This window comes from Rattus norvegicus, chromosome 13 (genome assembly GCF_036323735.1).
Source record: "Rattus norvegicus strain BN/NHsdMcwi chromosome 13, GRCr8, whole genome shotgun sequence".
Taxonomy (NCBI): Eukaryota; Metazoa; Chordata; class Mammalia; order Rodentia; family Muridae; genus Rattus; species Rattus norvegicus.
In genome coordinates this window covers 93,954,438-93,968,110 of record NC_086031.1, presented here as the reverse complement: position 1 = coordinate 93,968,110, position 13,673 = coordinate 93,954,438, and the positions used below count along the sequence as shown (strand labels likewise).

General features: G+C 46.7%; 1 protein-coding gene across 1 annotated transcript in view; it reads left to right on the top strand.

The window, feature by feature from the left end:
- The window catches only part of Kif28p (kinesin family member 28, pseudogene), a 54,764-nt gene extending 46,145 nt beyond the window's left edge, over window positions 1–8,619 (top strand). The window contains exons 17-23 of the mRNA NM_001270385.2: window positions 902–1,176; window positions 2,609–2,743; window positions 3,988–4,154; window positions 4,362–4,459; window positions 4,682–4,846; window positions 5,459–5,629; window positions 8,255–8,619. Coding sequence (NP_001257314.1) covers window positions 902–1,176; window positions 2,609–2,743; window positions 3,988–4,154; window positions 4,362–4,459; window positions 4,682–4,846; window positions 5,459–5,629; window positions 8,255–8,410 — 1,167 coding nt within the window. The 3' untranslated portion in view covers window positions 8,411–8,619. The remainder of the gene's footprint in view (window positions 1–901; window positions 1,177–2,608; window positions 2,744–3,987; window positions 4,155–4,361; window positions 4,460–4,681; window positions 4,847–5,458; window positions 5,630–8,254) is intronic.
- The last annotated feature ends 5,054 nt before the right edge of the window (window positions 8,620–13,673 follow it).

Here is a 13,673-nt window from a genome sequence, read left to right as displayed (position 1 = left end):
GTAATCTAGAACTCCATTGGTGGATGCTGGGGATGTTTCACGGGTTGACTTCTGACTGACTTGTGTCCAGGTGGCCAGTGCACTGCATTGCTGTGTCGTGAACGTTTAACCACAGGATGAGACACCCAATACGTATAGGGCTGCCCAGCACAGATGGCCCATCCTGAAATAAGATATTTCCCCGTCCTGTGGTTCTCTCCAGGCTGGTCTTTGGATGGGGCATTTTATGGCCTTGCTCCTGGAATTTATGGTCTGTTTCTGGAGCTGGTGACTTACGGCCTGGTTCACGGGACTGGTGACTTAGGGAGGGTTTATGGTCAGTTCCTGGAATGAATGGCTTTTCTTTTGACATCAGGCCTGGTCCTAAAATGGAATTTGTGTCCTCCTCTCAATCTTCCTAAAATTCCACCCATTAAGAGAAGCAGACGGGTAAAAACAAGAGATGGATTGTTTAAGCAGCAAATGAAACAACACACAGGTGTGGTAGTTTGAATAGTGGTCCCCATTGGCTCATATATTTGAATGTTTAGATCCCAGCTGGTGGAATTGTTTGGGAAGGATTAGGCATGTTCTTGTTGGAGGGGATGTGTCACCGGGAGTGGGGTTTGAGTTCATGCCAGGCCCAGTGTCTGTCTGTCTGTCTGTCTGTCTGTCTGTCTGTCTGTCTGTCTCTGCCACCACCTTGTGGATCAGGATGTAAAGCTCCCAGCTATTGCTCCATAGCCATGCCTGCCTACCTGCTGCCATTCTCCCCTTAATGATAATCATGGACTAACTTTCTGAAATTGTATGCAAACCCCCAAGGAAGTATGTTCTTTCATAAGTTGCCTTGGTCATGATGTCTCTTCACAGAAATGAAAAAGTAACGTAGACACTGGATGACCTCCCTTTGCATTCTCAGGTATGGATTTGGTCAAAAGCCAAGTTCATCAACAGAAAATTCCTCATGGAGGAACTTTACCAGCGTTTCCTAGAGAGCAGAGACAGCCACGTGGCTCAGGAAGATGACCCTTTCTGGGACCCTGTGGAGGTCCTTCACTTGGGCTCAGCACATGTCTGGCTGCAGTCCCTGGCTCACCGCATGATGCTGGAGGAGCAGGTGGAATTCCTCAACTGCGAAGGGCTGGAGGAGGCAGTGCTGCACATTCAAATAACCCCCTGCTCCCCAGAGGGATGGTGAGTCTCCACCCCTTCCCAGAAAGTTCTCCTGAGGGGAGGGAGGTCACCTTGGTCCCTGAAGTGGTTACTGGTGAGACAAGTGAACGAGCTTGTTCATGATTTGGCCCTGCTGAGTCTGATGCTTGTCAAATGCCCAACATTTGGAGCAGCGCGAAGGACATTCCACAAAGCTGCAGACGGAGTGGGGAACTCTAGACGAGGACCCAAAGCCTGGGGTTGGGACCACGAGGGGATGGCTGGGAAAGGAGTCTAGGCTGCTGTAGTCATGGTTACCCACTGCCTGCTCCTGGCACCCTGGAGGTCTGGCACCGAGTCCACAGGATGCGGCACACATCAGAGGCAGGCATGAGAGGCAGAAGCACAAAGTCAGCTTCTGCTCACCCACCCCCACTCGTTGCAGAGGCTTGAACTTTGCTCTTTGGCTTGAGGTTAGGGTTAGGTGTCTAGACTCGTGTCTCTGAACTCCAGGTTTATTTATTCTTGTTTTAGGCCATAGGATGTTTGTATACAAGGAAAAGTGTTTTAGCAATCCTAAGCACAGAGATTGGCAGGTCCTGGTACAAACATCCAGTGTACCCTTTCTTTTTCTTTTTCCTTTTTTTTTTTTTGTAAAGACTTATTTATTTGTTATGTATGTGAGTACACTGTAGTTGTCTTCAGACACACCAGAAGAGGGCATCAGATCCCATTACAGATGGTTGTAAGCCACCATGTGGTTGCTGGGATTTGAACTCAGAACCTCATAACCACTGAGCCATCTCTCCAGCCCCAGTGTACCCTTTCTTGTCTTGATAAAAAAGAAACCGGCTTCAGAAAGGATGAGGGTAGCCTCCAAGTTCTGGGTGTAAAGGGCCAAGCTGACCAAAAACTCCATGTCTATAGGGACTTCAGGCCATTGTCTGGTCCCTTGGCTACCTTGGCTGTCTAGGTTACCCAATAGCCACATCGCATTGGAAGTGAACACTATTCTTGTGTGTAAGTTTCAGACTTTATGAGCATGGCTGATAGGAGAGAGGTCTCCAGTTAGAAAGCTGCCCACATCAGTTTCTGAGGCTACAGGGCTGATGTTGACTCCAGACTATGAATAACTCATCGAGAAAGATGACAACTTAGGCCGCAGCATGAGAGGGCAGCTGGCCTTTCCTCATCCACCATGGGACCAACCCCCAGCCTTTACCCCACACATTCACAGCATGAAGATGTCTGTACTCTTCTCCGGACTGTGAGCCCTTGCAGATGATACCTTCCCCAGAAGCTCAATGCAGAACCGGCTGTTCCGTGACTGGATTCTACAGTGGATATTACCGCCCACTCCTCCTTCAGGGCAATCATCTATCTCCTTGGGATGCTTCCATTCCTGTGACGTTTGAGTGCTAGCGAGCCTGGGCCCAGCCTAACCGGGAGACTGACCCTGAGCTCTTGTCTGCAGGGCACACGGTGAGGAAGACACGGTTATTGACCCTTTGGAGCTACTGGGCAAGAGGATTGACTTCCAGATTCACATCGTCCAGTGCCTTGGTGTCAAATGGCTAAAAGAAGATGCAACCCGGGGCATTCAGCTGGGGTGCGGGCTCTGCACTTTACATAACCTGCACACACCACCGATGTACATAACCTGCACACACCACCTATGTACATAACCTGCACACCCCACCTATGTACATAACCTGCACACCCCACCTATGTACATAACCTGCACACCCCACCTATGTACATAACCTGCACACACCACCTGTGTACATAACCTGCACACAACACCTGTGTACATAACCTGCACACAACACCTATGTACATAACCTGCACACACCACCTATGTACATAACCTGCACACACCACCTGTGTACATAACCTGCACACAACACCTATGTACATAACCTGCACACACCACCTGTGTACATAACCTGCACACAACACCTATGTACATAACCTGCACATAACACCGATGTGGCTCCTCGTGGGGGCGGAGCTTGGTTTGTTTGGTTTTTTAATGAGCGTATCATAAAGTTCTAAATGTTTCTGTTTGCTCAACTGCAAAATCACTACTTTTTCCATCAAGTAGAGAAACCACAGGACCCTCCAGGTTATTAGGATGACTACTGTGCCTTGTATAGTGTTAGACATTTTAATAGTCACAAAAAGTACCCATTGAGAGTGTATTATCTAAGTAAAATGTATTGTGATAGTGCAGATAAACTAGGTAGGGCTAAGTTCATTAGATTCAAAGAACATCGAAAGATAAAGAGATGCTTTAAAAAGTTAAAAAAAAAAACAAAACTTAAAGACCTCCCAAGGAAATGTGGCATTTTATGTATGTATGTATGTATGTATGTATGTATGTATGTATGTATGTATGTTGTATGTATGTTGTATGTATGTATGTTGTATGTATGTATGTATGTATGTATGTATTTATTTATTTTTGATAGGGTTTCTTTGTATTGCCCTGGCTGTCCTGGAACTTGCTCTGTAGACCAGGCTAGCCTCAAACTCAGAAGAGATCCACCTGCCTCTGCCTCCTGAGTGCTGGGTTTAAAGACATGTGCGGCCACCGTTTGGTGAAACTTAGCATTTTAGAGCATCCAAATAGAGTCTAAGCATGGATTAAAACTTTTCTTCCTTGTTATATGAGCTTTACGGTAGTGATGGCCATGCTGGATAACAAGTGTTGGAGTCAGAAGTCACAAGAACCAATCACAGGGCAACTTCTTCCCTAACCGCACTGGGCTGTAGCTCTGAGGCTCGTCTGATCATCTTCTTCACAGATTTGTCCCTTCTGGTTTTCAGTTCTGTTTTATGGTCTTGCCTCAGGTACAAAGTTTATGATCTTCCGAATACTTTGTATACCAAACCTGTGTGGCAAAGTGTGAATCCCAGAGTTGAAGAGTCCGTCCACTTTGCAGCCTTGGGTGTGTCTCGAGAGTTTCTGAACTACTTACTGACGAATGCCCTCGTTGTGGATTTGTGGGGCCTCCAAGGTACCAGGTTTACTCATTCTGTCCTGCTGTGTACTCTTCAGCCAGATCTAAGGCGGCAGAGGGAGAGGAGGGGGGCGGGTAGGTCTGTGGAGCAGCGGGTAAGAGCCATCTTCTGCAGGCCTCTGGCTTCCACCTGGTTCTTCTCAGCCTACTGGGAGTTGGGCAGCTGAGACTCCTTTCCTTGTTGGTCTCTCTCCCACGTTGCAGAAGGCTGTGCTCACTTGGGTGTCTCTCAGCCGGATGTCCTGTTCACAGGGGAAGGCTACATCATGGTAGACACCAAGACATTTTCCAGTGTGAAAGATGTAAGTCAGTGGTTAAGAGCCCCGACTGCTCTTCCAGAGGTCCCGAGCATGGCAGCTCATGGGGGACTGAACAGCCTTGGTGATGGTCCCTTAGAGACCCTTCCTTCAATGTTCTGTGTGCCCTAGGGGACTTACCCCTCCCCCACCCCCCAGTCCATCCGTGGTGACTCACTGGTCTGGAAGGTAATGACAAAACAGGCTGAGCTGGTGCATCCTCTGCAGATCACGTCCAACCAGGTGCCAGAACTTTATCAGAAGCTGCTCAAGTTAGAGCAGGAGACGGAGCTGCTGAGAGATATTAACAGGGCCCTCAGAGGAGAGAACGTGTATCTCAAGGCTGCACTAGAGAATGCTGGTTCTGCTCCACAGGGCGAGAGACGGTACCACGTGAGTGTTCCGCCTCATTCCTGACTCCCATGTTTAGGATGTGCTGTTTGTCTAGAATAGGAAGTAATTAACATATTTATTTATTTATTGTATATGTATGTGTGCCCAAGTGTATGAGGCCAGAAGAGGCATCGTATGGATTCCCCTGGAACTAGAGTCACACACGGTTGTGAGCTGTCATGTGGGTGCTTGGGATTGAACCTGGGTTCTCTGGAAGAACAGCCAGTGCTCTTTACTGACCACCCATCTCTCCAGCCATGGACGTAGGAGATCTTAATGAGTTAGTTCAAATCTTAGACCATAAACAACAACAACGAAACAGAACTTCTTTTCTTTTGCTCTGAACTATCTTTGAGTGCGTCCAAAGAAATATGCTGATAAGTGGAGATATAAAATATCATCAAAGTCAGGTCTGGTGGCACACACCTATAATCTCAGTACTCAGGAGGCAGAGGCAGGCCAATTTCCAAGTTCGAGGCCAGCCTGGTGTATAGAGTGAGTTTCAGGACAGCTATGGCTACACAGAGAAATCCTGTCTTGAAAAAGCAAATAAACAATCACAGAAGCGCTTGGAGGCTGATGGGAAACACCTTTACTTTCACCCCGTCCCAGAAGCCAGATAATCCAGAAGGAGCTACAGTGACAGCTGCTGGAGAGGCTAAGCAAATGTGTGCTCAGCGAGCCAGCTCTGACTCACAGCTGGCCAGAGCTCTGAAGGTGTTCTATGGAGGCATGAGTGTGGCCAGAGGACAGCTCCTCCGACTGAGGCAATGCAGACCTCCCGTGAGTAACCAACCTCCCCAGACACCCAAACCCCACCCCATTTAACCTAGGGATTTGATAGCGCAGTGACAGATGTGTGACCAGATGAGCAAATTCATAGTTCTTTAAAAGTGTGGGTCCTTAGCGGGGTGTAGTGCATAAACCTTTAATCCCAGCACTCAGGATGCAGAGGCAGGCGAATCTCTGAGTTGGAGGCAAGTCTGGTCTATAGGGTGAGTTCTTGGACAGCTAGGGCTACACAGAGAAGCCCTGTCTTGAAAAACAAAATGAAACAAACTCTTGGCAAATTAGGAATCAAATGGATAGTCTTTGGTCTCACCATGGAAATGTTGGACAGACTCAGGCTTCCATGACTGATTGACAGCTGACAGCTTTCCTTTCCAAACAAGGAAAAGCCACAGATTCTGGCCAATCCACCCCGGCCATTTCAGGTTTCAGGCAGCACAGTGAGGCAGGAAATACAAAGGATTCGAAAGAGAGCTAAGGATTGCAACGTGACCATTGCCTTCACACTTATGACCCAACCCTCACAACAGCCAACAGCCACTCTCCGAGGTTTGCACTAAAAGGTGGAGCTTCTCAGAAAGGACAAAGAATTGGTCATAAAGACCAGGCTGGCAGCTTGTGGAAGAGCACCTGGAGATCCAGCCCATATATAAATACATACATATATATATATATATATATATATACATATATATGTGAATATTTGTGTGTGTGTGTGTGTGTGTGTGTGTGTGTGTGTGTGTGTGTATAGCCACCAAACCCAGACAATATTGCTGATGCCAAGAAGTGCATGCTGACAGGAGCCTGATATATCCATCTCCTGAGAGGCTCTGCCAGAGGTTGACAAATACAGAGGTGAATGCTAGCAGCCAAACATTGAACTGAGAATGGGGTTCCCATTGGAGGAGCTAGAGAAAGGATTGAAGGAGCTGAAGGGGTTTGCAACCCCATAAGAACAGCAATACCAACCAGTCAGAGCTCCCAGGGACTAAACTGCCACCCAAAGAGTACTCATGGACAGACCCATGGCTCCAGCTGCATAAGTAGCAGAGGATGGCCTTGTTGGACACCAATGGGAGGAGAAGCCCTTGGTCCTGCCAAGGCTGGACCCCCCAGTGTAGGGGAATGTCAGGGTGGAGAGTCGGAAAGGGGTGGTTGGGTGGGGGAACACCCTCATAGAAGAAGGATAGGATAGGGGATTTATGGACGAGAAACCAAGAAAGGGGATAACGTTTGAAATGTAAATTTTAAAAAATCCAGTTTAGGGGCTGGGGATTTAGCTCAGTGGTAGAGCGCTTACCTAGGAAGCGCAAGGCCCTGGGTTCGGTCCCCAGCTCCGAAAAAAAGAACCAAAAAAAAAAAAAAAATCCAGTTTAAATAAAAAAGAAGAAGGTGCCTTCACAGTGACTGGACTGGGGAGTTCCCTTGGGGCCGCCTTCTGTCTGGATACCTCTCAATAAAAGGGGAATACTGGCTGGATGAACCATCCCCTAGGCCACACTAAGTAACAGCACTGGGAGTTGGGGAGGTGGCTCAGCTGGTGACATGCCTGCCTGCAGCACAAGTGTGAGGACCCGAGTGTGACCCCAAGAACCACGTTGAAAAAAAAAAAAGCCAAAGTGGGCAGTCAGTGTGTCCTGGGGAGAGACAGGTAGGGGACCCCTAGAGCTCACTGGCCAGTCAGCCTCGTCTATTCAGTGGCTTCATGACAGTGAAGGTGGCACCCAAGGCACCTCCAGGCACACCTGTGAGCACCTGTGAACACCTGTGAACACCCTCCTCCCCTCTCTGCACACCGAAGAAAGCATAGCCTGACGGGCCAATCAGTACCATAGGTTCACTATTCCTTATATAAAACCTTTTAGGGTTTTTGTTTTTGTTTCTAAATCTGGGGATATTTCTCATGGATTTTAACTAGATGAACATCACTCACTGTAAAAGCCAAAGTGTCCTAAAGTTAAAACTTCCCGACCGCTAGCCCATAATTAACATCAAGTATTGGTGTTCAGAATATACAAATGATTACCTTTTAAATGTGAAAAGGAAACCTGGAAAACTCATTGTGTGTGGTGGTGGTGGTGGTGGTGGTGGGGACACTGGGCAAAGGATCCCAACCGGCAGAACTTTTTTTTTTTTTTTTTTTGGTTCCTTTTTTTTTCGGAGCTGGGGACTGAACCCAGGGCTTTGCACTTCCTAGGCAAGCGCTCTACCACTGAGCTAAATCCCCAACCCCGAACCGGAAGAACTCTTAACAACACAGGAAACTAGAACTCAATGCTGTCACCTGTCTGCATCCCCCCCCCCCTTGCTGATGTCCCTTCTCGGGGATACTTGCTTCCACCCCGGAGAAATCTATCAGCAAACCGGTTCATCTGGGAATCCTTGCAGGCCTCTGCCCCTACAGTACTGAAAGAACATAGAACATTGCAATCTGAAACTTTGTATCGCCTCCTCTCTGGATAGATTCACACAGCCTTCCTGAAAGCCAGCCAGTCACTACTGACTGCTGAGAACGTCTGACGCAGTTCCTCAGCCACATGAGTTTACTGGACACCCCATCCACATGTACAAAGTACTTTTGCTCTAGTCCTAAGAAGTACTATCTTTCTCTTTTTTTAGGAAGATGACCAAATGCTTCGGCCTTTTGTGCACCAGCAGTCCCAGATGCTAAAGGATTTGGAGGACCTGTTGGAATCCAGTTTACAGAAGTTAAAATCTGATGTTGCTTTCATAGTGAAGAAGAAGAAAGAGTATCTCCTGCCCAGGGGACGGTGAGGATGAGCCAGCTAAAAACTGCAAACACCTCGGACTCAAGAAACTTCATAGACTCATGTAACACTTGCCTCTTTTCCCACAAGGACTTGCTGTGTGGGACAGAATTGCCTTCTCTTGTCCTAATACAAGGATCACAACCTGTGCCACCACCGCACTGGGCTAAGCTTAACTGAATTTAAAACTCCTGTAAAAAATACTGGGTGGTAGTGGCTAAGGCCTTTAATCCCAGCACTTGGGAGGCAGAAGCAATTGTTCCAGGACCGTCAGGGCTACATAAAGAAACCCTCTCTTGAAAAAGAAAAAAGAAAAAAGGAAAAGGGGGGAAAGATCCTATAAAAAGGAAACAGCAGGGCTGGAGAGGTGGCTCAGTGGTTAAGAGCCCCGACTGCTCTTCCAGAGGTCCCGAGGTCCTGAGTTCAATTCCCAGCAACCACATGGTGGCTCACAACCATCTGTAAAGAGATCTGATGCCCTCTTCTGGTGTGTCTGAAGACAGCTACAGTGTACTTATATATAATAAATGAATAAATCTTTTAAAAAAAAGTAAACAGCTATGCAGGATGTCTGGTGAATGTTCAGAACTTGACTGCCCAAGATTCTGTCCTGCTAAACCTATCTTTTATAAATTGTACAGTGTGGGGTAACGCGTTCCCCTCGCTAAGCCTCTTTCCTGGTGAGTGATCTGTGATGGTGATTCATTACCAACCTCCTGGCAGACTGTCTGGCAGAGCACATGCTCAGTAAGCATTTACTATCAGTGCTTTTGTGGGAAAGACTTCCCATTCTGCTTTCCTTTATAAAAGATCCATTTTATTATGTGTACATGTGTATTGCGTGTGCCTGTACATGTGTGTGGTACCTTTAGAGGCCAGAAGAGGGAGCTGGATTTTCTGGAGCTAAAATTATAGGTGGTTGTCAGCCACCCCTTGGGTGCTGGCACTGATCTTGGGTCCGCTGTGAGATCAGAACACACTGTTAACCACTGAGCCATTTCTCCAGCCTGTTCCCTTTTTGTTTTTGAGACAGGTCTCACTCTTTTTTTTTTCCAGTTTTTTAAAATATTTTATTTATTTATTATATATGAGTACACTGTAGCAGTCTTCAGACACACCAGAAGAGGGCATCAAGATCCCATTACAGATGGTTGTGAGCCACCATGTGGTTGCTGGGATTTGAACTCAGGACCTCGGGAAGAACCGTCGGTGCTCTTAACCACTGAGCCATCTCCCCAGCCCAGGGTCTCACCCTTAACCCAGGCTGCCTTGAACGCTCAGTGGTCCTTCCTCTCCATATACCCAGTGCTATGACTGAGGGTATGAGCTCACACACCCAGCTCTTCCGTTCTAAACCTTAAACAAAGCCCGATTAGTTGTTTTTATATGTATTATCAGAAGTAGAACTAGACAATGCTTAGTTCACATGTCTTATTCTGCACTCTTGCTCTGAGCATCTGATCTACCCGCACAGGTCAGCTTCCATTTGTTTTCTCTTTTCTTTTTTTCTTTTTTTCTTTTTTCTCGGAGCTGAGGACCGAGCCCAGGGCCTTGTGCTTGCTAGGCAAGCGCTCTACCACTGAGCTAAATCCCCAATTCCCCATTTGTTTTCTCTATATGTTTATTTGAGATGCATCCAACTGGCTCGGGCAGCAGTGGTGCAGATCTCCTCAGTGTGGGGCTGGTCATTAGCAAACTCCTACTAAGTAGAAAGTCCATTCTGCAGCAGGCTTTGATTCCACAAATGGTCAGTGAGTCTTAGAGACTGACAGACACTAAGACACTAAGAGTCTATAAGGAACTCTTTTATGGCTGGAGAAACATCTAGTAACAAAGCAGTGAGCCTTAACATGTTTGCCAAGTGCCAGACATTAGTCCTAATTCCAAACACTTGTTCGCTTGTTTGAGTCTCACAATAATTTATGACTTAATGTAAGCAGTATATTGTGACAATTTTGGAAATTTGGTCTCTTTAATAATCCCAGGTGCGGGGATATGGGCTGCTTCACAGCAGCTGACTACGATTTACCATGTTTTGCCAGCTGCAGAGAGTTTCTGTGTTTAAAATTCTGGGAACTTTTCAGAAGGTATATAAGTGCTAAAGCCCCCGCTAGGTGGTGTGGTGTTGGTCATTGGTGGGAGGGGTGGGGTTATGGTTGGCTGTTGGTTGCTGTTGGTGACTGTTTGTTAAGCAGTAGCGTGCAAAGAAGAAACAAGAAATTAGATATCCTGACGGTGAAGATCAAATTTGCCCCAAGCAGCTGGATGTCCCTAATCAGCGGGAAGAAGTCTAATGGTAACGTTGCCCCATTTACAACCCCTGACTTTATTCAGGGATCTCTTTCCTTTCCTCTATCCTTTTCTCTCTGGTATCTAATGTTAGGGGGGTGAAAGGGAGGAAGAAACGGGTGGAGAGAGGTCTAAGGGAGAAAACCCCACAAAAGTAGTAAACACCGGGCACAGCAGTGTTTTATCCTATGATCAAGCAACCCCATTACTGTGTGTATGCTCAAAAGAATTGAAGTCAGTATGCTGAAGGCTGGCCACACTCCAGTGCTCTATTACAGCACTGTTCACAAGCCAAGAAAAGGCTTACGTGTTTGCCAATCTCCACGTTAAGAAAAACAGGAATGTTTAACTAAATTGACATAGCACCAAATTGCCTTCTAAATATCCACATTTGCACCTTTGTGCAAAATGACACCCTCAGTCATAATCCATCTCGGATTTTGCTTGTTTGCAATGAGCAGCTGTGGGTGCAGAGAATCACAGCTGGTCAAGGTGCTGACGATACATGACGACTGAATGCTCATCCCTAAATGGAACCTCTGTGCCACCTCCCTCTAAAGCTCAGGGAATATGGTGGGAGAGGGGGCTGAAGAGAGGGGAGATGACAGGGGAGTGCTTTCTTCTGGGCATGATGCAGCCATCGCAGCCATGATCACAACAGCTGTGGCTGCCTGCACTGGGCCTGCCAGCTGTCCATCACAGCCTGGGGAGGGGCTCACGGGGCCCTGCCTCTCCCTGCTGAACTATTGACTAACGATGGAATTGGGGGCCAGATACTCTTCAGTTGTGGGCTCACTGATGAGCCCACTGGACTCCAGTGGATAGCTCCACACCCATGGGTGCCCAGAAGGCCATGGTTAAACTCAGTACATCACAGAACAAAACAGTTATTAGTGTGGGAAGTGACTGGTTGGACTGTAGGGGCTAAAGGGTGACAAAAGAGGGAGGAGTGGGAGCAATCAGGGTGTCAAAGGACAACGTAATAGAAGCCGTCTGTAAAAGCAAGGCATTCTAACTTGTGATATCAGAGAAACTTAGAGTGAATAATCAAGCTAGAGAGACAGATATTATATTGTTATGGTTTGCCCTGGAGTCATCTGTATTTTGATGCTAATTTCACTGCCCCAAGGATGGCTGCCTAGTCTCATATTCAGGATTCAGGTGACTTCACCAGAACTTTCTCCCCATTTAATTTGTAAAGTACAGGTGAGGGCAGGTACAGGATAGAATGAGGTCTGTCATTGGATGAGAAGGAAGGATGGGCAGGAGAAATGTTTGAAGGAAGAGGAGACTGGAAGGGAAAGAGAAGATTCAGGAGGGACAGAAAAGGTAGTCATGGTAGATAGAAAATGGAGGCTGATGTTAAGATTCCACTCTGTTTATTTACAGGTTGTTATTAATGTTCTTAAGGGATGGATGTGTACTGGACTTTGTATGTTTAGGTGGACAATTATATCTTATGAATTGGATCAGAGGTTATTGTGTTGTGTGTTCTTGTATGTAGTGATTTAAGTGTAAGAGAGTGTGTGGTGACTAGAGACACTGGGCCGCCGCAGAGTTGGGATGTGTGTTTCTGGCATGGAAACCTGCCTTGGGAACTAGATAGGTAGAGAGATTGCTGACGGCTCAGAGAGAGGCCTTCGGCAGTGTGATATAGGATGAAGCAGAGCGGGTGAGAGGCTTTGCTGACTGAGAATTAAGGTATCTAGCAGATATCTTGGGGCACTGCGGTGCCAGACCTAGTGGGGGATAAAAAACAGCATTTTACATTTTATATTTTTACAACATTATATAATCTCATATCTACAAAATAACCGGCAGGGAGATGGTGTGCACTGGGAGCTTGAGGGAGGTGGTAAAATGTGAGGAATCCTTTGTCAGTGGTACAAGTCACAAGGAGTATGTTTGTGTTCTGTCTCAGGCTAACCATGGTTAGCAGTGATGGAAATGGATTTTAAATGTTCTCACCACAAAGAAACTGACTATAGTTTCAGGCAGATGTTATTACTTTATTCTATATGTGCATGTATTTGAATGCCTTTTTTGGTTGTTGTTGATCCCAGACAGGACCTAACTACATAGCTCTGGCCGTCCTGGAACTATGCAGACCACATGTTTCTAATAAAGGTGTGGGCCACTATACTTGGCTAAATACCATTTTTAAAAATTAATTTTTATGTGTGCGCACACCTGAATGTATGTATGTGTACCACCTGTGTGCAGGGTACGCTGAGGCTAGAAGAGGGCATCAGATTCCTTGGGGTGACCAACCGTGAGCCACCCGTGGGTGCTGGCGATCAAACCTGAGCCCTCTGGAACATTCTATAATCCTCAGTGCTCCTGGCTGCCGAGCCTCCTCCACAGCCCCTGTGATCCTCATTTTGAATTTCATAAATGTATATTATTTGTCAACTAGCACTGGCTGTTCTTCCAGAGGTCCTGAGTTCAATTCCCAGCAACCGCAGGGTGGGTCATAATGATCCAGAATGGAATCCAATGCCCTGTAGCAGAATCTAATGAAGACAGTGACAGTGTATTTCATAAAAACAAATCTCGAAAAAAAAAAAGAAATAACTAAAAAATAAGAGGTCCTCTCGTCTCAAGTTGAATCTCTTTTCTCACACAGAGAAGAGACAAGGGTCACCATGCACGAGTACTCCCCTATACCATGTCCACAAACTGTGGCTGTCTCCTTTATATAAGGAACAGCATGAATCCTGTATGTGTGTCTGCAATGCTGCGCTTTTCTTGTTGAGATAGGACCTGTTGCCCTGGCTGGACTACATAGCTGAGGATGACTTTGAATTTCTGATCTTCTTGCCTCTGGGTGCTAGAACTGCCACCACACCCAGTTCATGAAGTGCAGGGGCCCCAACCCAGGCCTTCATGCATGCTAAGCATACACTACCAACTGAGTTGCATGCCCAGCTTTTGAGTGTATGAATGTCATGTGATTATTACAAGAGGAAAAGCTCGTCTCC